At 33.9% G+C, this 26,549-nt stretch overlaps 1 protein-coding gene across 1 annotated transcript in view; it reads right to left on the reverse strand.

The window, feature by feature from the left end:
- Nucleotides 1-1,236: 1,236 nt before the first annotated feature.
- LOC124361176 overlaps nucleotides 1,237-26,549 on the reverse strand; it is a 31,232-nt gene continuing 5,919 nt past the window's right edge. Inside the window, 6 exon segments of the mRNA XM_046815216.1 lie at nucleotides 1,237-1,464; nucleotides 8,987-9,235; nucleotides 10,625-10,846; nucleotides 12,139-12,544; nucleotides 12,547-13,114; nucleotides 25,811-25,865. Coding sequence (XP_046671172.1) covers nucleotides 1,298-1,464; nucleotides 8,987-9,235; nucleotides 10,625-10,846; nucleotides 12,139-12,544; nucleotides 12,547-13,114; nucleotides 25,811-25,865 — 1,667 coding nt within the window. The 3' untranslated portion in view covers nucleotides 1,237-1,297.

A 26,549-nucleotide genomic window follows, 5' to 3' on the forward strand; every position in this document is an offset into this window, starting at 1 on the left:
ATGATTTTAAGGATGTTTTACCAGTCCTTGGACTTCCAGGACCTTTTGATTTGGACTTTCCCTTCTCAGAAGTGTTATTAAGAGTAGTTTTTGTAATGACAGTAAAGTATGTTGGTAAATCAAACAAACCTTGTAGCAGAACATCATGAAGTGCTTGTGTTTGTAATATGAATAACACCACAGTACACTGCCACTGACTGTCGTTAATAGTATAAGACTTAATTTCATCATTTTGCAATGAACGTTTTATTTCACCTTCTTCACCTTTTTTGAGTTTTGTTGTTTTCTTGCTTCCTGATTTTTCTCCTTTCTCCTGTTTATCCTCTTTGGCCATATTATTATTTCATGGAATCTGTTTCATTATCTTGCAATTTTGTTTATTATAATATCTATTTTCTAAATTGTTTTGGTCAGTATTAACCTTCTTACCTTTGAGCAATAACAATTGTTTTTTAAAGAACTGCTACAATATGTTCTATGGTATTGCATGAACAGCTGAAAATATAAATCATATCTGGCGGATTCTGCTGTTGTAATTTGAACAAAAAGTGAAGTAAGTTACATTAGAAAAATCATTTAAGAAATTTGGTTAAAATTTATAAAGTAGTTAGTTAGTACTATATTGGAACAAGAAAATTGGTTTAAAATTATTTTTTTATTTATCATTCATTCATATTTCTATGGGAGTCTGTTTTGTATCCTAACAACAGTTCTTGTACCTTTTAATCTTAGTTCTAATTGGGAATTGTAATTTTGGATTCCATCCAACTTTCAATTATTTACAATGAAGACTTAAAATAGAGCATCATAAAGATAGTGAACTTTTCTGGACATTGAGATATCCCTGTAAATATAGAAGATCCTCAATCACAATAATAAGACTTGCAATAGCAAGAAACACAACAAAGGAAACTAAATTATATTGGCAGACTAGCTAAAGCCAGAAATACCCTATTTATAAAATATTTGATGAACAAAATCGTTCTGATACCAGAAATAAAAGGAAGAAAACTGTAAGGTGAAAAAGCCAAGTTTGGTTATCGAATGCATATTTACAATTTCCCACCGGGAAATATATTTTGTCTACAAATCAATCTAGTGTCCATCATCGTAGGTAATTGTATTAAAATAATACAATAGTTAATTATTGGTTATCCGGTTATAGTATGAGTTGCTAGATGGTTTTGTTGGTAAAAAAGTATCATTATCAAGGTAAATACTTGTAATTGAGAAACATTTCTAATCAAATACTAATTTATTTATTGTCATTAATTTCAATATGATTGGCTTATCGTATCTAAGTTCTCTTCTGAAATTGAATCCAAATTCCTCCACATGGAGTAGGTGATACTATTTTGGGACTGAAACGCAGAGGAACTTGAGTTTTCTGGTCCAGCTTCACTGAATACTTGGACATCACCATGGCAACACAAGCCTTCACCTCCAGGAGTGCAAATCTCATTGCTGGAAATACAATCAGGCTTGTTAATTACTTTATGTTATGTTATAAATCAAATACATATTCTTCAAGTATTAATAAACGTATAGTTTTATACAAATTCAGTTCATGTTGCTTCTAAAAAAAATAAAAAATACTTTAATTGGATATTTTAGTTTAAATTCAAAAAAATATATAAACTAAATTAGCCTTCAATGATTTGTACAGTAATTTGTGAAGCAAATTCTAATATCATGATCAGTCCGGGAATTGTTAAAACTGTGGTTTAACAGAGCCACTGATCATTCACAGGTAGGAGACTCAAAGTTTATATGTGCATGAGTTCATTTACTCTCTTCACTCCCACTGAATGAACCCTTTTAAATTACCTAGATCCAAGCTGACATCATAAATTGTAGAATATCCAAAACCATTCAATATAGTTTGAGCTTATTGGACCACACAGGATCGTACTTGTGCCAACAGATGTCCTGGCACTATAAACTACTATACTTAGAACTACTATATTTTAGGGAATCAGTCCTTTGGTTATAGTGATTTCATTTTTAACTATTAATAGTTTAATCTTTAAGTTTTTGGGATTCAATCTGTATGTATGTGTTTTTTGTCAAAACATATTTTAATCTCAGTACATTGGTTTGCTTTATGGTTGACAACCAGCTGATTGTTTTGAACTTGTGTGTAAACAAATTCATTTAATTTTACCTGTATTGTGGTACTCACCAATGCCAGGCATGTTCTTATGATCGACTTTGTATGCATTTGCTGTAATCTTGTTTTTAGTTATTATGGAATAAACAATATATGCACAAGTTCCAAGCAATCAGCTGTTTGTTAATCATAATGCAAAGCAATATTATTAAAAAAATAAGGCACAGTATTTAATAATAACCGAAGATGAATTCAAAATATTTGGTATGGTAAAATCTTCAGATCTGTCTTATTTCTTTGACTTCTGAGCTGAACACTCTAATGACTAACTATCCAGAACTTGATTTCACTAACCTTAGTATACATATCAGTGATCTTCTAAATAAAATTGATAAACAAAACTCCTCATATAAATGCTGCCTAAGTGATCTCACTCATTCAAGTAATGAACTTCAGTTACTTTCAACGAAGCTTGACTTAGAAAAGGAACAGAGAAGGAACGAAATGAACAACTCTTTTAAAATCCTGGACGAATCGAACGTTGAGATTGTCGACCTTAAAAAACAAGTCCAATCGTTGCTTGACGAACTACGGCAGCGAGAGCTTCACATCTCAACGCTCATCGCCGAGAACAACACCTTGTCTGACGATGTTCGCAGTATTAAAGCCAAGCTTTTGTTGTCGTCTGAGTCCAATGAAAAAAACGATTTAACTATAAAAAATCTCAGTTATAAGCTAGATTTACTAACTGCTGAACTCAGTGTAAATAATATTAGTGACAAAAAATGTAGTTCTTACAAATGGGTTGAGGAGCATATTATTTCGGATTATTTTTCAGCTATTGCTAATAGTGTGAAGGGTAGAGATGAAATTTTATTGTTTAACCCAGCTGTTTCTCATTTGTTAAAAGTTGGTACACCTGAGGCGATTAATGACACTTTGTCCAACTCCACTTTCAATAATGCCAAGTATGTATTTCTTTGTGTAAATAACAGTGTTGATAAGCAGAGAGCTGACTCTGGAACACACTGGTCCCTTTTATTTATTGATCGAGGTGTATGTAAGGCTTACCACATTGACTCTGTTTTGGGTGTAAATTTGAGCTCAGCAGTAAACATTTTAAGAAATTTAAATGTACCTCAATCTAGTCTAGTAGAGATCAAATGTCAACAGCAGGCGAATGATTTTGAATGTGGTCTCAATGTAATTGTCAATGCAAAATTCATTGTTAATTACTATTGTTCTCCTAGACGTAAGGAAGAATTCACTGATTGGTTCTATTGTAATGTTGTAACTTTACCTGACTGTCCATCACCTGCCCTCAACTCTGTCATACCTTCGAGCACTCCTTCTCACAACCAGTCGCAATCATCCCCCCCTCAGTTAGATAACAATACTCATACTACTAGCTGTAAAGTTGACACTGTAAAACTTGTTAGATGTAAAGGTGACAAGTGGAAACTTGTAAAATCAAATTCAAAGCGTAAACGATCTAAACAAACAAAACTTCCTCGTCAAGAAGTGTCAATCGAGTGCGGGAATAAATATGCAGTCCTGAGTGATATTGATGTTGACGACTGTACAGAGTTAAACACGACCCCTGGTGTATGCGGGACTTCTAAGCCAGCTAAGGAGCTCTCAGTGATATCTCATTCCTCTGTCTCTGTAACAGATCGAAATCAGCCAAAAGAGAAAAACATACATGCAAATAAAAGTAATGTTAGTGATAGTCCCTTGACTGTTAATGATATTTCATGTAATGAAAACCTAAGTTGTAATGAGTTACCTTTAAAATCATGTTTGATTATTGGTGATTCGTTATTGAGATACTCGGGCAAGCAGTGTTCCGACTCAGGTGCTACAATTGATATGAATCCTGGAGCCAGAATACGTACAATAAAGCAAAAACTTATGTCTTATCTAAATGAAAAGCCTAAGGTTATTTATTTAAATGTTGGCACTAATGATGTACCCTTGTGCTATAATGGTGGACCTGGTTATAACGGGGGGTGTGGCAAACGTTTAATTCTAGATTCTATGGCAGATCTTTTGTATACTGTTAAAACTAAGTTCCCTACTTCTAAGGTATTTTTAAATTGTATTCCAATAAGGCGTGATTTGAAGTATGGTACTCTGTGCATGTTGAATGAGCAGATAGAGTTGATGTGTTTCAACTTTGGAGTACAGTATGTTGATTTAAACTTTTGCTTAAGACTGCGTCATCTTGCAAGGGATGGTAGACATCTGAATAAGGAGGGTAATTTTCTACTGGGTTTCATAATGCATCAGATTCTTTGTAAGATAAATGCTCATAAGGACGAAACACAATCCTTTGAACCAGGTACACCTGAACCTGATACTCCTACTGCTCCTGAAACTAAACCTTATACACCTGAACCCGAACCAGATACTCCTGCTCTCACGTCGGGAAACGATTCAACCCCTCATCCCAATCCCCCATCTTAGCACTACGTGACTTTTCCCCCGTTGCTTCTGCCTTGGACTTCAGTCCAGGTGATGTACGCAACGGCTTTCATAATAGCTCCCAGAAGGTCCTTCATCAGAATATACGGGGTTTAAATTCTAATTATGAAACTCTCCAGCTTTTCATTCAGGAAGAAAATCCAATGGTGGTGTGTATTAGTGAGCATCACGTTAACCAATTCGGCATTTTGCAATTGGATGGTTATGTGATGGCAAGTTCGTTCTGTAGATCCGGAATGGAAAAGGGTGGAGTTGCTCTCTTCATTAAACCAGATGCTTCCTTTTCCCTTATTGATGTCTCTAACTACTGCGTTGAAGGTTTCTGTGAATTGGTGGCCATTTCTGTTGAGCTAGGCAGTGGAAAACTTTATATAGTTGGGGTATATAGACCCCCCTTAATTGCAAGGAGGTCTTCTACAAAAATATTTATGATTGTCTTTCACAGGTTATGAAAGGGAGTGCAAATACAATTGTCCTGGGCGATTTCAATATTGATTTAGCGGGTTCTTCCAACGACTCCAAAACTATACTAAACGATATGCTGTCCTTTGGTCTTCGCCAAACCATTCGTTCGTATACACGAGAGTTTAAGAAGTCTAGGACCCTGATTGATCATATATACACAGATATACCTGAACCCTGTTTTTCGAGCTCTGTTATAGTGTCATACTTAAGTGACCATCATGCACAGGCTGCAATTGTTGGCTCTCAATCATCTTCAAAGTTATCCCCAGCTCTTTTCCGCTACAACCGTGTTTTCTCAGAGGAAAACATTAGTCTCTTCAAATATTACTTGAATAAGGAAAACTGGGCTGATTTGTATTCATTGACTGACTTAAATGCAAAGTTTGAGCTGTTCTTGAGTCACATTGACTATTATTTCAACGTTTGTTTCCCCTTGGTCAGGAGAAAGGTCCCTTCAGAGAGTAGGGACAAGTGTAGGATTAAGCTAGATGGTGAGGCAATAAGGGTTAGGGAACAGTTAAGATCCTCTTACTTGGAATCGAAAGATTTGCCTTCTGTCCACCCCCTTAGGCAAAGATATCTTGGCCTCAAGAAGTTGTATCGTAAGCTTATTCTGAAACTCAAGTCTGATAGTGTGGCTAAGCGGCTCAGAACGTCATCTAATAAAACCAAAACACTTTGGGGGATCGTTAATCAGAGTCGAGGTTCACATGACTTTAAAAAGTACCAAAAACCAGAAATCAGGAATAATTTAGGAGAGGTTGTTAATGATCCCTCAGAAGTGTGTAATATTTTCAATGATTATTTTCTTAATGTGGGTGATAAGTCCAACAAGGTTCCGCCTAATATTAGCTCTTCTGCCTTGAGCACATGTCCTTTGAATTCGTTTTTCTTGTCGCCTACTAATCCTATGGAGATTGCTGAGTCGGTTCGCAGCCTAAAATCAAAGAATTCCGCTGGTTCAGATGGAATATCATCTGCTTTGTTGAAAAACGTAGTCTTAGAGCTGGCAGAGCCACTCAGTGAATTGATTAATCATTCATTTTCAATGGGTATATTTCCTGACTGTTTGAAACTCGCTATGGTCACCCCTTTGTACAAGAAAGGCTGCAATCTGGACTGTTCAAATTACAGGCCGATTTCTGTAGTTTCAACCTTCTCTAAAGTTATAGAGAAAATAGTATTAAAAAGGCTTTGGAGTTTCCTACAGCACAACAAGCTGATGTTTCAACATCAATATGGGTTCACCCAAGGGAAAAGTACTGTTGACGCAATGTTCTGTGTCGTGCAGAACATTGTTGATACTATTGACTCGGGTAACCGGTCTAGTGGCTTATTTTTTGATTTAACTAAAGCCTTTGATTTAGTTGATCACGTTCTTCTTCTAAATAAATTGTCTATCATGGGGATTAGAGGTGTCGCACTTCAGTGGTTTCAATCATATCTGGTCAAAAGGGCACAGTTTGATAAGGAGTTCTATTGATGCGTCAAATAACATCTGCAATAGGTTTTCCACGAAAGGAACTATCAGCAAGGGTGTGCCCCAAGGTTCAATTTTGGGCCCTGTCCTTTTTTTAATCTTTATCAACGATCTTTGTAAGGGCTTAACTGTGCCAAACTTGTGCCTATATGCAGATGACACGTCACTAACGTTTTCTAATTCCTCCAGAGATCACCTGGAACTCGATACATTCTTAGAAGGGAATGCACTTGTTAATTGGCTTGAGCAAAACTGTCTTCAGGTAAATGTCTCAAAAACTACACTCATTGAATTTTCAATTAACAGCCATTCAAGCAAAAGTTTGCTCAGTATTCATTTGGGTGATGAAGCTGTTTTCTCAGAATGCTCCGTAAAATTTCTTGGCCTTATTATTGACTGCAATTTGTCTTTCCATCTCCACATAGAGCATGTATGTAGGAAGCTGAGTCAGGGTATTTTTGTGCTCAGAAATCTGGCTCGTTTCGCATCAACTGAAATTCTTACTGCTACTTATTATGGCATCATCTATCCATTCATATCTTACGGGGTTTCCATTTGGGGTTCTGAAAGCACCAAAACTAAGTCTGTGTTTAGGCTTCAAAAGAAAGCTTTAAGAATAATTTGTCATGTCCCATCCAGAACCTCATGTGCTAACCTTTTTTCCTCCAACAAACTTTTAACTTTTCCTTCCATTTATATTCTGGAAACCTTATCATTTCTTCATAAAAACTTTCACCTTTTTAATAGATTTTTTCCGACTCACATGTATGGAACAAGAAGTAAACCCAGATGCATTATGAATATCCCGCCACACTCCACCTCATTTTTTGAAAATCATTTAAAATATTCAGCAGTAATTCTTTTTAACAGTCTTCCATTAAGCTTAAGATTAGTCCAAGATTACACAGTTTTTAGAAAAAAATTGAAATGGTTGTTGATCGAGAAGGCTTACTATTCTGTTAAGGACTTTTTAGCTGATAAGATAGTGTAAACTTGAAAAAGTAAAATTATTTTATTGAGAGACATTATTATATTTTGTTATGATTTGTTGACTTGGCATATACATTGTTAACTCTGTCTACATGCTGAATAAAGAATTTGAATTTGAATTTGTGGTTTGAGTTATTTTAGGTCAACATTATAAACTGCCACCATTTTGAAATGGATAAATGTAAAATTTTCATCATACATTTTTTTAAAAAATAGATAATGTCAACGTCTAGAGATTTTAGGTTCACTTTGCTCATATTTTGGTTTGACAATGACTGTTTTTTTTTTTTTTTTTTTTTTTTTGTAAAAATACTGGTAGGTAAACCAAGTAAGTAGGCATTATTAAGATTTTTCCAAGCTTCTATTTGTGAGTACAACAGTGATTGAGCTAGGCGTTCACTCTCTGGCATTTGTCATACCTGACTTTGAACTCCTAACAAGCCTTTGAAGATTTTGTAAGTCAATCATCACAGTGGTGCAAATTGCTGGGCAAGCGCTTTTCACAGTTTAACAAAAAGGTTTTAGGTGAGTTTGAATTAGGGGAGTCTGAATGGCATTGGATAGGTGGATTCTATTGCTTCCCTTGGCTAGCCAGGTTTAGATCCATTTTGTTTATATTTAGACCAACTGCTTCAAAAAGAATACTCTTGGAAACTTGAAAATGATAGTTGAATGTCCAGTGGTAAGCTGGTTGCTACACATCTTTCTGTGACTGAAAACAATCACGCACATGATGTAAGATAGACATCTAGTCCGTCAGATAGTACATGAACAAGTTTTCTTGACGTTAATTGCGTACTATAGACCTGATATGGTCTCTAAACAAGAAAAGATGACCTTGTACAGTGTTATTGACACTATTGATTACAATTCATATTAATGTAGAGTGGATGTTGAGAGAATGGACAATTATAAAAATAACCATTCATTTAGGCTGGATATTTGTTACAAGTAGCCTACAGTATGTCTTTAGTTGTAAACAATTGCTTGGGGCAGATCTGATTGTCTCAGAGAATAGGGTTCTTAGTTTTGGTGTGAACTGTGCATGTTTAAGAGAATCACTTTTCAAGTTCTCCAAAGTAGCCATAGTAACTCTAGTACTGGCAGGATAAGACAACCAGAGGTACAGAGACTCTTTGGAACCAAATGGTCTGCCAAACTACCCCACATGTGGAATAGAGGAGTATTAAACAAATGTAATTGGTTTGGTTATGAGTACCCATCCTACTATTCCTGTTTCTTCCAACTTGTGTTTTGTTTAATAAGATATTTGATATGTTCCTCATTGTGCATTTTCCAACACTTACATTGTGTTCTGAAATCTTTTACACTCCTGAGCACATGCTCAGGACACTTAGAAAACCAAGACTTAGTATAATGAAACAACAGAAAATAATGCTTAATTTGTACATGACATTTTCTAATGCAATGTAGATAAATCTATGTCAGTAGCTTACCAATACAAATCCGAGGTCCATCCCCAAAGGGCAAATATTTGCCACCGTTTGAATGATGATTGTTCCCTTCAAATCTCTCTGGTATGAACTTTTCAGGCTCAGGATAAATGGATGGATCATTGTGGATAGCGTGCATCGGTATCACTATTTTTGTACCTTTCTCTATGACAACATCTGTGCCTGGGATTTGGTAAGGTATACTGCACACTCTTCTCATAAAGCCTGCCAGAGAGTATTTACGATTTGTCTCTGAAAAAAGTCGAATGTAATTAATTAAAAAAACTTATTCTGATTGAATTTTCCTTCTACCCCATGTTTTCTCTCTTTACAGAATCTGGTATGAGGATTATAAAAAGTCTGTTGTAATTTAAGTCCAAGTTCTGTAGTTAAAAAAAATGATAGTGCTTTCATGAAATATTTCAAAAGAAAATGCCCAGAAGGCTAAAGAGTAATATTACAGTTACCACAACATCATTAAGGACCCAAAAGACCCTTCTGAGAGTTCTGTATGTCTGCCTGTATGATTACTCTTGATAGAAGGGTCCTAGAGACTTGAACCCTGATATATAGGGCTCTTTTGGTCAAAAGAAGATCACTATTAATTTTGGGGTTAAATGGTCAAAAAGCAGCAAAGTTGCAATTATCTTGAAAAGTTTACAGTCAGTTCGGTAAAGAATTTGATACATTCTGTCAGATCCTTCAATACTCTGTTGTGTTAATTAATTTTATATGAAAAATTCAAATAACAATTATTTGAGTATTCTATAAAATAAACCTAATAAAGCAACGCAAACCTAATTTAAACTAGAATCATCTTGTCAAAAATATCTGACCATTATCCAATCACATTGAAATTAGAATGGGACAGATGTAAAGAGAGAGTTGAAAAGCATTTTTACAAGTACAATGAAGCACTAGTTAAATCAAAATCAAACAAAGTAAATTGGAATGAACTGATAGGAGCAGATACAACTGTGAACATAAATCGTAGCTTTGAAATATTCAATAATAAATTTAATTCAGTCTATAACAATTGCTTAATTAAAAAGGAGGTCAATACAAAAAGCATTAGACCTAAAAGAATGAAAATCTGGATGAATAATAATTCAATTAAAATGACGCAAGTGTGAGATAGGCTATTTAAGTTGTGGAAAGTGAACAAATCCATATAAACAACTAGGTATCTTTACTTTTCAACTTGCATAATAGATATATGTAATCCTTGCTAATTTTGAACTAAATTATTGATATGAATTCTTGAATCCAAGTGAATACTTAGCAATTTTATTGATTAATTTTTAAGATTTTACTGTATCAAGCAGGGCGAATATAATAATTTTTCCACAGGTATAATATCAACAAACTCTGTTTTTTAAATCTTATAAGCTTTAAACATTTTTTAGGCTTTGGCAGAGATGCTCAAGATGTTATAAAAACACCATTAGAAACAATCGTACCACCAGAACTGGACACGGAAACTGCTAATACGAGTAACAATACCACGGTTTTGCAGGTAATGAGTACAACATCCTGTGTACCTCCACAAACTGTGGCCCCCTCTCAGTTGGGTCAAACCTATCCAATTACTGAAGAGGAAGATACCTCCATCAAAAATAAATTTATTGAACCAATATTTACCTTGAATGACTAAATCCAGATAAGCCATATCTTTCATAGATTCATAAGACATTTTTCCTCCATACTTCTGGAGCACCAAATCAATTTCTTGTTGTAGCTGTTTTTGCACCAGTGGATTGAAGGCTAACTCATACAATACAAAAGTAATAGTGTTGGCTGTGGGATCAGAGCCTGCTGTTAAGAATACAAATGATTGTGCAGCAATACACTCATCAGTCATTCCTACAAAATATAGAAAATAAACATAATGTAATTTAAATTTTACATTAAACACATGTAAAAATGTCTGTACATGTCTTAATAAACAGTATATTATTATAATTATTCAATTTAATTTTAGTTTTATCAGTATCATACCTAATTAGCATGCTTTATACATCAATGGAAAACAGTAAATTTTAACAGTGAATTTGATAATATTAAATTTTAATATTACATATGAAGTACACAGTTTTAACTGATATATCTAGCTGTGACTGACTATGCATTTAAAATTAATAATGAAACCTGATTTCATAGACTTTTTACGACTACTTGGCCATTCCAAACCTTTATTCCTAATGTCACATGTTATTTCCATTCTCTGTAGACTTGCCAAAATTATTTTTAAAATCTTAGCTGTTTAAAATTTTGCAATGCCAACCAAGTATAGAAAGGTTTGAAATAGTCAAATTTTTATTTGCTCAGCATACAAACCAATAAAGTTTGTACGCACATTATGTTATTGAGGTCAAGGACCAAAACATAAGGCCGGAGGAGTCTTTATCTCATCACATCCAGACCATTGCCTTCCTGTTCTTTCTATTTCAGAAGATATGCCAGGTTACAACAGGAAATGCCAACATTGATTTCCTCATCAATATTCCACCTTCATCAGTGTGTGTTCACAGGTGTGACGTGTTTGTGTTCTTCACTCCTGTGCAGTGACATCGCTTGGGTTCATTCTCTCCAGTCTGGACTTCATGCTGTTGGTATACCTGTCAGGTATCACTTAACTATAATTTTCAGTGGCATTCCATTCCTGAACTTTTTAGTTTGTTAGCTTTTTAAATCTATTAAGATTTTGTACACATGAAGAAGAGAGTAGATTTCAATCCTAGAAACTTGGTAAAGATATTATCCATTTTTGTAACATATAATGATGACAAATATCAGAAGTCCTAGAATCCTTTCAAATCATCCATTGTCAATAACAAACTTTAAACAAAGAACTCAATGGAACTTAAAAAGTGTGGAGAAAGTAGTAGATGACTTGTAGCTTGTTGTTTTTAGAAAAGAGATCTCTCCTTACTCCTTCCCATACACATGTATTCAAGGATCACTCACTCAGCTATACTGGGTCAACTCTACCACTAGAGATATTTTTATGTGAATGTTATAGTGTTTGTAATTAAGCACTGATAAAGTGAAGACAGGACTTTTGGAGAAACAAAATTCTAAGAAATGGCAAATACGATAATAGAATTAATAATATATTATCAAACTGAGTACATAGTTATAAACTATTAACTTACCCCTAAGTCCAGTTTCTAGCTTTCCATTTCCTGAAGAATAATCCATCTGGTTGAGATATTCATCATCTTCAGTCAGCTCATGTTTCCAATTAATATCTTGTCCTTCTGTTGTTTGGTCTTTTATACTCATCATCAGCTGCATAAAGTCTGCTCTTTGGATGTTATTCTTTTCCCTGAACTGCATGGTTTGTTTAACTAGCCCAATGATGTAATCATTTATATGTTGAGGGACTTGTCTCAAGCCCAAGAGTTTTGCAAGACGTTTGAAAAAGAATACAAATATTAATCTAAATGTTTGTAATGTTGAAGGGTTAGAAATGGAATCCATCATTTTACGAAACTGTTTTCCTTCAGGTGTGTCAAGCTTGAACTGTAAGCCAAATGCACAACTGGCAATAACGTCAATACAATGGTGAAGCCAATACCCAACTTTTTGGCATCAACAGGTTTTTTTTGTTCTGTGGATTTCTCTATTTCATTCATGAGATCATCTCCACTGTTGCATATTTGCTCAACCATGCCCTTCAGTTTCCCAGTCGTGAAAGTTGGTGTTAATTTATTTCTTAGATTCCTCCAAGTGCGCCCTTTCAAACCAAAAAGAGTTTCAGAGAGTGGATCTTGTTTTACGTCAACTGCAAAATCTCTGTTTTGGAAGTATAAAAAATCTTTAATAAGAATTCTTTCTACTAAAGCTGGGTCACAGATCATTAATACAGGTGTTCTTGATTCAAAGTAACCACCAAATCTTGCTCCATTAAAATTGTTATATATATCTTGAATAACGTAAAACAAGTGTCTTTGAAGGAAAAACTGTTCTTTTAGGTTTCCGAAGATGATTGTTGGCTTGACATAAGGAACACCTTTTTTCTTCCAATAGTTAAAGGTTGATGTCAAGTAAAAATATAACAATCCAAGCAAGGTTGCTATTCCTAGCAAAGTATCTACCAAAATTGATTCACTTATGAACATTTTCAAACTGAAAACAAAACAGTAACTGAATTATTAAGAAAATTGCATGACAATTTTTTATACATAGGTATTATTTTATGTTCTTGAGTTTCTATAACACTTTTGCATTCAATTTCTGTATGGCATTAAATAATTTCATGAGCTATTATCCATCTAGTATAAAAATAAAATATTGTTGGTATATTGTTATTAATTTATATTTGCAATACATAAAATTTGAGCAAAACTGTTATAAACATCATAAAAGGTTCATAAACATTAAATAACTTCATTATTATGGTATTAACTCCACATTACAGGGTCATCTTTATTGATCTAGTTGACTATTCATTATTCTAATGTTCATTATTATATTAAAATGCCCTGAAAAGTGCATTTTTGCTATTATGCAGCCAAATATCAGCAGATGAATGGAATATTGTTTGTAATAACAATATAAATATATTTTCTCAGTAGTTTTATATGTGGTCTTAACAAATAATGTATCAACAACTGTATTTTTGGGTCAATGTTTTATGTTTTTGACTGAATATAAAAAGTGATGATTTTATAAAATATGAATATATTGAAATAATTACCACTCTGAAACCTGAAAAATTATTGCAATTATCAACCGTAGTGGTAGGAATGGAATGACCAGTTATAGCTGTCAACCCATTTACTGGCCAGTAGGGCACCAGCCATAACGACATAATATAGAGGTAGTTGCAGAAAAAAAACTTGTCGAAAAGTTTTAAAATACTGAATTTTTAACAAGTAAAACTGTGAATTAGTGAATGAATTAGTTTATTTCCAACAAGACTTTACAGTATTTATGAACAGAAAATATACACATTTCAATTTTTATTATATATAGGAACAAATAAAAGTAACTAAACACAGTTTTTATAATAAATTATTATCTTATCTGCCTGAGTGAAAGATTGCTCTAAGGAAATGGGTCAACATAGGCAATGTGGCCTGTGCGTAGATCAGAGTTGCTCAAGATAAAAACAATAAATGCAACAATTATTCCAAAGAGGATGATATGTAACTATTATTGTTTGATCTAATTGCTAAAAGCCACAACCCTAAACTATGTACAGGCAATGTCAATGTAAACTGGAGAAAAGAGGTTATTGGAATTTTTGTTAATAAAAAGTAGGAGATTCTTTATATAAATTTGTCTTATGGTAAATATTTGAGTTTTTCTATATAGAGTGTCTCCCTGTGGGAATCATGGTGGCTTTTTAAGTCTAATTTTTAATACAGATTTTTGAACAATATTGAGCAGTTTGAGTGTTGTTTTGTATGCACCCCCCTCCCCAAGCAATTATTCCAAAAGAGAGTAGCGACTGGACATACGCATAGTATATCAATCTGACCTCTTGCCTGCTTAGAACATCATTCAGCTGACTTACAGAGGTCCTTTTATAGAAATTCTATGTGCTCTGCCCATTCTAATCGGTGGTCAAGTGTGATGCCTAAGTATTTGTAACTACTCACATTTTCTATAGATCTACGTCCACATATAGTGCCGACATAATTGTCCCAGCTGTGTGATAACAAGGTCTTGAAGAAAGCAATCTGATTTTTAGACAGCGAGAGTGGCATAAATTTAGTTTTCAGAATGTTTAAAGAAAAAAAACGTTTTGATCAAACCATTTTTTTAGCATATAAAGATCTCTCAAAGCTTTTATTTGAATTTCTTATCATGATTTTGAACAAAAAAATAGTAGAGTGTTGTCTGTAAATAGGAAAACTTTACTTGTTAAATTCAATTTAGATATATTGTAAATATATTGGCTTTATACAGAGGAAATACTTTGGTAATTTTGAAATTGTGTGGAAATGTATGATAGTTTTGACATTTAAACAAAATAGAGGCAAAGTTATTGATTTAAAATACTTCAAATATACATTTATAAAACATTACATTAGGTGGGTATATACAATAAAAGACAAATCGTTTTACTTCTATAACTTTACAATATTCAATTCAAACGCAGGAGCAAAAAACAACAGTTGCAATGTCTTAACATGGATTGTTTATATAGAACAAATAATAATTATGAAAGAATTGAGATCAGAATAAAAACAGTTCAAGTATGCTAAATTAGACAAAAGGAGCTAAATTAGCAATCAACTATTAGCACATAACAATTTTCTTAATTAATCTCATGTAACAGTAATTTAAATATTTATGTGAATTTTTTAGAGAAATTTAAATAAACTTCAAAATTTAGTAAACTTGTGCATTTATTCATTGATGCCTTATAATTTACCAAATTATCTATGGAAGTCATCATAACTAAATTTACAATTAAAACAAATTGCAACATTTCTAAAAGCTCACGAGAAAGTAATTTACATTTTTTACTTGTCCTGGTATTAAAGATTTTAAATAAATGTCATTTTAAAGGCTACAAAAATATTATTTGTTCTGTTATAAACAAAAATACTTTTGTGACAAATCATCTTTTCCAGATAAGTATATCCTAGTAATGAAAATAGAAACTTAGTGTTGTACAAGAGAGTAAAATAGAGGCTGAGTATTTTCATTGATTGAAGATGTGCCCCTTCTTACATAATATATTACATACCTAGGAATGTTCTGAACTGATAGGGTTACTTACCAAGCAACTTTTGGAAAGTAACTATAACTAAAGGTCCTTATTATCCTTACTGATTACAACGTAACATTTTACGAGACACAAACAGAACAACTGTGATGAATAGAGGTGTTGAATGGTCTTCAATTGATTACAACTCAGCACATCATTCTGTCCTTGAAGATGCATTGATCTGTCTCCGTTTTACTATGTACTATCTCAAATAAATAATTTCTGTTTGTTTTTGCAGGAATTACTTTGTTTCCATCTAATATTGGTTTATTTATTACCTATATTCCACTTAATGTAGAAAAATTTGTTTTATCATAATATACAAGTTTTTATTCTTAAAACTTTCATAATGGTTTATTTCCTGACTTTTTTATTTGTTGTTGAAATATTTCAATAATAATGGGAAAACCGTAATCTTTTTTACGTTAAAGGTGTAAGTATAACAAGAAATGTATGTAGGCTTTGCAATTTTGGATAAAAATATTTATTTAAATGTGTTTTTCAATGTTTTTGTGTGTACTCCAAAGAATACCTAAAAATTTATTTATCTCAAAAATTAAGCAACCGTGCACCTGATGGGGTACACGATAGTCTGAGGTATTTATTTAAGTGTGGGATCAAATTTAACAAACCACCAAGACAGGCAAACAATAAAAATGCAATAAGGAAATGCATAGCAATGTGTACCTCATCGGGCGCACAACGCACTTTACGAAAGATCAGTGTGTTTCCGATTGGGTACATGACGGCAGTTGTGAAATATCACGTGTACCTGATGGGATACACATTGTCGTGAAGATTTCCTTTCTTTCCAGACAAAGAGATCCATAAATAGAAAATATTCATATCCTAAAGTGCAAAACCAAAATTCTGAAAATTATTTTGACTTAAAATCTTAAATTAATGACCTTAATATAAGAGGAGTCAGAATAAAAGTTCTTGTTGAAACAAATAAATCTCCTAAGAGAGCTAGCATCCTCTTTTGTCAAGATGAAATGACTGAGATATAATGTCTGCTACCCCTCCTCATGGTGAATGTAACATGGAAGTGGCATCTATCCCAAATCTTACCCATGCTCAATATCATGTCACTTCAGAAGCAGCGAAAAGTCCTTTTAGGATTAAGTACAAGGTTTTCTCAATTAATATCTATAGTGAACAGAAGAGAATTGAATAAATCTACCAACTTTAAATTAAATAAAAATCATGTTACACAGTTGAATAGTTTGACTATGATAATGCATAATTCATAAATACAGCAATTGCAGTTGTTAACTATAGTCAGCAACATCAACATGTTGACTACGGCAGATGCCTTACAGTGCAGACTCTGCTTGAGAGTAATCGCCATCTGCACTAACTTAATTTTTAATTCACTAAACTTCCTCTTGTGTGTGGTGGGTGGATCTACCATCTTACCCTGCATAACTGTCATACCTCTGATGGTAGCCATTTTCCACATAGAAAAATCTAATAGCTGCTTCAGAGAACTTGTGTGTTTAATCTCCCATTCCTTCAAACAGGCCTCAGATGATCAGATTTCTTCCAAAGTGTCTGAATGGATAAACAATTTTATTAGCATCAGTTAAGCCATACACAGCCATCAACTCTTTTGTATATTATATCGGGTGTACGTTGTCTCTATCTAAACAGTGTCGAACAACTAAGTGCTCTTGTGCAACCAAATATGCAGCCAGTCATATATCAAACCAGGAATGATTAAAGCCAGGGAGTGGAGGCCAAGTCCATCATGTGTATGATAGTGTGGAAAAATCCAGCGGGCTCATTGTTGGGTAGCTGCGCCATTGCTGAAAAAGCAGAACTATAGTGATCCAATGATTTCAACTTTTCCAACCCTACTTAATAAGCATATAACTGGGATCAAGAAGGAGAAAGAGAGATACAATTTTTAAGTCCTACAATCCATTTTGAATGTCCACAGTGAGATGATACAATTGGGGGGGAGGGGGGAACATGACATCTGGGGAGTGTCTTTACACCTTCCGCTAAGGTGAATGTAAGAGCTGTGACTATATCTTTTTAATTTGCTGATCAGGACGAGACAAAATAGTGAACTTATCTGATTTAAAGTTAGCCCATATGCCAAAACCTCCTGCTCTACCTTTTACAAAAATCTTGAGATGTTTGAAGACCCCACTTTGATTCTGTAAACGAAAAAAGATCATCATTAAAAGCAAAGGAATGGATTCATTGAATATCAACCTTAAAGCATGCAATAAACAAAACAAGGCAAAACGGAATATACTCATTGAATCACCCCGCCTTTAAACAATGCCCATTTCATAAATTATTAAACCCTTCAAATACATACAGGGAGATACTCTTCAATATTAAGAGTATTACTTCTTAATACTCTCAACACCCGAAACATTAGCAGTGGTATCATGGCTCATGCTGTCATATGCTTTTGTGATATCTGAGTTGTAATGTGAAACTGATACAATTTAGAATTTTTTTGTAACAAGATAACACTTTGAACTGTAACAATCTTAGAACAACATTTGTTTACAAACAACGGCTAGTTCATTTGTTTGTTATTGTTTTTTTTTATTTCTATAAATTGATAATTTGTTCCCTTCTATTATCAGATACTAATTTTTTGTTTATATATTACATTTTTCTTTATATTAAAATTTGGTACAGTGATAGATCTAAAATACTACAAAAAAGTATTTCCAAGGTTATGCCGTAACATATTTTATGCAATATCTTTACAAGTAAAACTTTACTTTTAAACGTTTGAGATAGAAAATGTAACATTTTATATTGTTTCACATACAGTTTCTGTAGCTATCAGAAAATCTAAGTATTTACTTATACTCAAAGAAATGCTAATAAGTATTATGGTATGACCGAAGATGACCAGTTTGTTCTAGATAATCTGCTAAAGTATACCACAGGTAGCCAAGGTTTTAACTGAATAATATTAGACATCCTAATACAATTTTGGATACAAAGGTGCAGTTTGTCTAATCAATAGGATATAGATCTTTCTACACCCTTCGGTTTCCTAGATAAGTTGATCCAGACACAAAGATTTATTGCACACATTTCTGTTTGAAAGACAGCCATGTAGGAACCCACCACACCCATGCCTTCATCTCTCCTTGATCCATCTGTTTACCAGATTTGTGCTCCCTTCTCAAAAGCTGGGAAACCTTGCTGCAATTCTTGGTGTTCTGGTTTGATCACTTGGAAAGAGCGATAAGATTTAAAGGAATGTTAACAAGAACTTTGCTTCTAATGTACCACTCAACAATTTTTTCAAGTGGAAAAGACACTTAACAAATGGGGTGATAAGATTTAGGCTCACCCAAAGTGCAACAGCTGTAGAAATGAAAATTTCGTCTTCACCCCCTCCATTAACACTTTTTAATGTGTCTCAGGGCAAAACTTGATTTACGGCATCAGTATGGATAGTAGAACCAAATCAAGCCCCTGTTGGAGAAGGGCTGGGAAAATCCCGTTCCCCCAAAAGACTTAAAGGGTTGGAAGGAATTCACTGCATACTTAACCCAGAGTGAAAAACGTTTTAGTCATGTGGTTATTTCAACTAGAAAAAAGGATGTATTCCTCAACAGGGGAAACTACCCAGGGCCGGATCTATCATTTCTTCTAGGTGGGGCAAGCTTGACTTTTGGCGCCCCCCCCCCCGATACCAAACTATTTACCATAAGTTTTACTACTATATGCTTTGTATATGGGGTTGAAATAAAATAAAACTTAGGTTGAATAAGAAAGTGTTATTTTAATGAAATAGAAATGTCTATTTTACATGAATCCAAAACAATACAATTGTGTTAGAAAAAAACAATACTAACAATTATAGAATCTTTATCTTCCGAGCCTTCTTTGCTGCAAATGTGTTAATTATCTGATCAAAATAAATCAAAGAAGCCCTTTCATGTTCAATTGATACAATGCTTAAATTAGTTAGTCTTTGCTGTTTCATAGACTTTCTTAAATAGGTTTTTATAAGCTTCAATTTGCTGAAACTTCTCTCTCCAGATGCTACAGAGACTGGAAGCGTTAGAAAGATTTTAAGAGCTGCATATATGTTTGGATAACCCTCTTTCAACTTGCTCTTATGCAATATTTTGAGCAAAGATGCTGCTGTTGCGTCTTCCAATCCATCTTCCATATTTAAGGCATGACATTTAAAACTCTCTATTTCATTCACAAGCTCTTCTTCATTTAAGTCACTGGCATATGTTGTAGCTAATTCTTTTGCTTTACTTTTCAAAGTTTTAACATCCTTTTTTTTATTTGATCCCCACACAAAAAATTAAACTTATCAGCAACGATTTTTAACGCATCATATCTGTTAGTTAGCTCACTAATAATTCTATCACATATTTGGAAAAGTGATCTTTTAAAAAGCTCTTCTTCTTCTTCAGTAAAATTTGGCCCATCATCTTCATGTGTGTCTCCTGTCATTTTCTTTTTCTTTCTCTTTCTTGTTTCCTTGTACTCTGCTGTTATGCCCATATTATTAGGTAAAAATGTTGCCTCATCAATTGCCTCTGAAACAGTTAAATCCCTAGTTGAAGATAATACATTTAGAAGACCTTGTATGTTTCTTGCAGCATTGTCTACTGTTGTATCCTCTCTTTGTAGAAACTTCTAACTCTATCAATTTTCTTGAGGACTGAATACCAAAAGCATGTAATAATAACATATTCAAACCTTTTCATGTTTTTAAGTAGCGATTTAGCTTCAGCTCTTGTTTCAGGAGATGAGAACTCATGGGTAGTTAAGTCTTCAAGAGAAGAGAGCACTTTGTCCATATGTTTATAAATAACCTCCACAGAATCAATCCTTGCTGACCATCTTGTTTTACTTTCTGATTTTAACGAAAGGGGAACATGTTGTTTTAAAACTTCCCACCTTGATGTAGAGCCATGAAAGAAGTTGTAGAGGCTGTTTATAATACCAAAATACGATTGTGCTTCAACACAGGCCTCTGCTGAATGAACCCCAACTAAATTTAAGGAATGGGCTGAGCATGGGACAAAGTTGGCCAGTTTGTTCTCTTGCACAATCCTTGACTGGACACCCTTGTATTTCCCAGCCATGTTTGCTCCGTTGTCATACGACTGGCCCCTGCAAAACATCAAGTCTAGACCATCTTCTTTGAGCTTTTTAGCAATGCTTTCAAAAAGCCCCTCGCCTGTTTTTTCACTCACAGTAAAAAAATCTAAAAAGCTTTCACATACCTCTGGCCCCTTCGTCAGTATATTTAATGTAACGAATGACTTCAGTCATTTGTTCATTTTTACTTACATCAGGGGTACAATCGAAAATCAATGAAAAATATTTAGCTTTTTTTATGCCCTGAATTATGTTTTCTCTAATTGCATTTGCAATGAGGTCAAGAAACTCATCTTGTACTGTGTGAGAAAAATAGCTGAGTTGCCCTTTCTTATGGCGACAAATATGCTCACGCAAGGTCTCATTATAGTGGGAAATTAAATCTATAGTGTTGAGAAATTTTCCACTATTTGGATCTGCAAAGTTACAAGTTTCGTTTGTCCCTTTGAATGCACTACCCTGTTTTGCCAAAAATAAGACAGCATCTAGTATACAGCGTAGTACTTCTCTCCAGTGGGATTCCTCCTTTTTTATCTGATCCTGCAACTCCTTGTCAATCCCTCCTTTACCAAGTGACGTTTCTAATGCTTTCCATGAAACAAAGGTTTTCCTATGGTACTGGGAGTTTTCATGTTCTGGCAATTTGTCACTGAGTTTTTTCCAATTTGTGAATCCCTCCTTTCTTGCTAAAAACGAAATTGTTGATTCATGTTCTGTGTTCAAATGACGAAAAAGCCTGCATGGAACACAGTACAAAGCATTCATTGTCTCGCTGTAAGCCAAATAAGATCTTTTGACCTTTGAACCATTTTTCAAAATTTTGTAAAACCAATCTTTTGTAAGGTTTCGGCCCTCCCTACCGCTTTTACTCAAATCAGGATTATGATCATCGTTTTCACATCTCCTTTGTATGATGTAACATCTTTGTTTGTCACTAAGCTGAGTTGGCCAAGTTCCAGGGTCATTAAAATTAAAATTGTACTCACATTCACTCTCCTGTTCTTCATGGTTAGGCCCTTTTGAGTCTGAAACTGAAACGGCTTCTTGAAATGACGTAGAAGAGGCCCAAAAATCAGTAGCATGCGAAGTATGTGGTTTTTCACAAATAAAGTCATTGTTGTCTTCTTCCTCTGCACAAACGTCCATGAGATCTTCTCCTCCAGCGTTTTCTTCTCCCACCACATCCTCTTGAACAGACGGTTTATTTCTCGTTGCTTCAGGTTCGGCTTCGTCTGTAAGCAACAGACATAAATGCACACATGACCAAACATTTTAATTTTTTAAGTAGGTTACATGTACAACATAAACAAATTATTACATTGTGTAACGTTTTATAAATCATGTAGGCCTAACTAAAAACGTTACAAAAATATAATGTTGTTAAATAGTGTCAATAATGCTAAAAAACATGCTATCTTAATTGGGATACTATTACAGTACTAGCCTACAGCCTATTCGATATATTAATTGTTTTAGTAGTAAGGGCCAAGGGGATATTATTACAATCAATGTATTGTTAACATTTTAGTACGTATGTTACCGTATTAAAACTATCGTTAATAATAGCATAGAAAGTAAGTGAAAGAAGCATTTTATGTATATGTTTTTTAATGTATTTAGTTCTGAATATTTAAATGTGTTTATGCTATGCAAGGTGTGGTGGGCGTCGGCCGACGAATGTGAACGGGAGAGGATTTTCATTCAGGCAACGAATCTATAAAATATCTATAAACTAAAACTATATTTACAATTAATGATCTATAACCACTATTTTTAACATTAAAACTGAAGTTTTTTTGTTATTATGCCGCTATAGCCTATAACTGTTTTGTACTCAAAATGAATCTTAACAAATTAAAATACAACAAAAATTAGTTACCTTGGTCCTTGATATTTTGCAACCATGATGACATTAAAGTTGACGATTTCGCGGCCTCTTGTTGTCTTGCTTTAGCTTTCTTTCTGTGGAAACACCCTGATGGTTTTTTCGACATGTTGATCTATGTTAGTCACAGGTAGAATATTCATACAACTGCGACATGAAATCTAACCTAAAACTCATCAAAAGTTCACGCTCACGTCAAGCGGGAACACTCACGAGTCACTAGTCAGGGGCGGGAGCGGGAGACTTGCGCTTGCGCTTTCTAGTCCTAGTCAAGCCGTAGACAATGTTGCCAACCCACAGCCTTAGTTATGAAAATACCCTGCCGCTTTAAAGATATTTCTTACTAGGCCTATGTTCTTTTGGTTTGCGCAAATATAGTTTACTGAAGTAAGAAATTGTATGTACGTAGACTATATTGTGCTATTGACACTTGACAGTAGAAATGGTAAATGTTTTTTTATGGTGGCCTCATCCCATCATTTGGCGCCCCCCCTAACTCGGCGCCCGGGTCACATGCCCCCCCTGCCCCTCCCTGGATCCGGCCCTGAAACTACCTCAATATCCACAAATGAGTTTAAATCAGGAAAGTGAGTTATCAAGAGAAGGCTGATAGTGTCTGTATATCCTTTCGTAAACGAAACATCATCATCCCTCCTGATACCAACTGGAATGAAATAGTCCCTTTGGAAGACTTTCTGCAGTCTGGACATTTAAAGAATTGATTCTATCCTACTGCAAACATTCCTTTATGTCCTGTGCTTGGACTTTCTCAGTTAGGTCAGTCCACGTTGTGCTTAAGTTAAGTTTATTTCACATTTAAACTTTATTTTTCCTCTTATGAAGATTTACCCAGGTATGATGTTCAAATTTTATCCAGTATATATTTTTCTTTACTAGTAGGATGACTTTAAGCAAAACATGTGTGTTGTTTATAGAGCTTATCCAATGTGATGTGGAATTACAATTGTACAACAAAAGCACCAAACATGGTGTTCTTTAACTAAGTGCCCTTTTAGGAATGTGTACATCCTTTTTTAACACTAGAGTAGACGGGCTGGGTCTGTAAGACCCAGGCGGTTTTGTTTTGTTCAGAGCTTCAAGGTCAAAGTGACTAAAGGTGGCGAGACTCCGTGTAGCTTTCCAAAACACTCCACATAGTGCTCTGCTGTCATTGTTTTTGTTTCCCACGTCTCAGTCTTTGCGTAGTAAGTGATTGATTACGTTTTGGGTCTGGTAGGCCCAGCCCGTCCGTTGGCGTCACGTTTTTACAGATATTTCTAATTATTCTTATTTTATTTCATCGCCTATTTTACATTGGAAAAGTGTTTATATACAATTGCTTTTTATTGTAATGAAATTTTAGAACATTTAAATAAATATGGCTCATAGACATATTGACAGAAGCAGTGAAAGTGACAGACTATCGTTACGAGACAGTGAGAGTGAATCTGATGACGCTGATCCAAACTTTGAAATATACAGTGACCATGATGCAGAAAGTGAATTCGATTTGGATGAAGTTTGTGAAGCAGGACAACATGAAGAGGAAAGTGACAGGATGGTCACTCTTACAACCTTACATGTCACTTTGGGCACAACAAGGCAACTTACCTAGGGAAATTCAAGCCTTAGCTGCAAAATTTTCGGGAACTCCTATTCCTGCAAAAGAAAACCCTGAACCAGGAAAACGAGGCAGGTACTCTTTGTGCAAAGACAGCAAAACCAAGTATTTTTGTAAGCAGTGTAAAGCGTGGCTGTGCTTGTCTCACGCAGAACTGCTGTGCCGGGATTGCGCTGAGTAGATCTAAGATAAGGACACAACCGACACCTACAGCTTGTGAAAGTAATTTAATATTTTTCCCCCTTCTTAAGTTAGTTATAGTGATAAGATTATAGGTTTTATTGTGTAAATATATATTTGTAGAGTAAGAACAGTACTTGTCTTCATTTTCCTTTTCTGTATACGGAAATGTACATTTGCAAAAGTAGATTTTTTACGCCTATATAATAAGAAATCGGTTTTATTTCAGAAAGATTTTACATTTTTATTTTATTATTTAGGTCTTTCTTATTTCAAAAATATGTATAGTTTAATTTTTATATACACATCATGGTAAGGATAATGTGTTTTTGAAAACATTTAATATTTTAAGTAAATTTGTAAGATCTAATTAGCTATATTTTTATAAAAGCTCTTCATTTAATTACGACATTAAAACTAGCCAATACTAATACAGTCATGCCTGTATTTTAATGTAAAAATAAATTTGTATTAATAAACTGGTTAAAACATTTTTTTTATTGTTTTTATTTGGGTCTGTCAGACCCAGCCCGTCCTGATACGTAACTTTTTTTGCCCGTCTACTCTAGGGTTAATATAAATTAAAGATTTTTATACATTTGATTAATAACAAATAATTATATGTTTATAATTTAAGCATATGTATAACATAAATAACCAATCATGAAATATGTTATGAACAGATTGGTGAAATACCAGAATAAAATAAAGAAATTTTTAAGGTTAATTAATTTTAGGATTATTCAATTCTCGGTGTGGTAAACAATGCTCCTTGACAATTAGGTAGGTAATTGCCCACTAGGCAATATATTTTGTCCATAAATTACATAGCTTACAGTCTCTCATTGGAGTTGTGTCAAAATAATGCAATAATTAGTTATCGGGTTTCCAGTTGAAGAACAGTTGCTAGTAGGTTGTGTTGGAATAAAGATGCCATCCTTAATATTTAAGAAGGTTTTAATTAACAATAACGTTCAATGCCATACTAATTTATTTTCATTGTTTTAAACACTCCCATCTACTTGTGTTTATCTAAGCTCTCTTCTGAAATCTTTTGTTGGTAAAAAAGTATCAATATCAAGGTAAATACTTGTAATTGAGAAACATTTCTAATCAAATACTAATTTATTTACTGTCATTAATTTCAGTATGATTGGCTTATCGTATCTAAGTTCTCTTCTGAAATTGAATCCAAATTCCTCCAATTGGGGAAGGTGATAAAGATAAAGATTGTAATGCAGAGGGACTTGAGTTTTCTGGTCCAGCTTCACTGAATAATCATTATATCATAATCATGAATACTTGGACATCACCATGGCAACACATGCCTTCACCTCCATGAGAGCAAATCTCATTGCTGGAAATAAAATCAGGATTGTTAATTATTTTATGTTTATAAATAAAGTACAAGTTCAATGTTATATTTAATAAACATTATTTATCAAAATTCGGTTCATCTTTACTTTAAAAGAAGTCTTTTCTTGTAGAGTATAATTAAAATTCCCAGAATACATAAATTAGATTACCCTTCCGTGATTTATAAAGTAATTTGTTAAGCAAATTCTAATTTCAGTCAGTTTGGGAACTTTTTAAAAGATCTGTGGTTAACCTGAGCCTTTGATCATTCACAGATAGGTAGTGATACTGAAAATTTCAACGAGTATGTGTTCATTTAATCTCTTCACTTCCATTCATTTAATGAACTGTTTAAGATTAAATATATCAGGTTGAGATCATAAATTATAGAAGATCTAAGAACAGTCATTACAGTTTGAGCCTAGTAGGCAGCCCAGAATTATGTTCAGTTATGCTCGACGATACAGTTACCATAAATAAAGTTGAGCCTTCTTTGAATTATCTTTACTGTCTTTAATACAGTACAACTGTCCTATAATATTGATTTTGTATACATGGTTAGAATCTTCAGACCTACAAGCTTCAGAATTTGTTGCAACAGATGCCTCAAGCCAGGTTAGTGCATTGTTGGATGTGATTTCTCCATATTTCTCTCACTGACATTGGAATGTTAAAGCATGCTTTA

This window comes from Homalodisca vitripennis, chromosome 4 (assembly GCF_021130785.1).
Source record: "Homalodisca vitripennis isolate AUS2020 chromosome 4, UT_GWSS_2.1, whole genome shotgun sequence".
NCBI lineage: Eukaryota > Metazoa > Arthropoda > Insecta > Hemiptera > Cicadellidae > Homalodisca > Homalodisca vitripennis.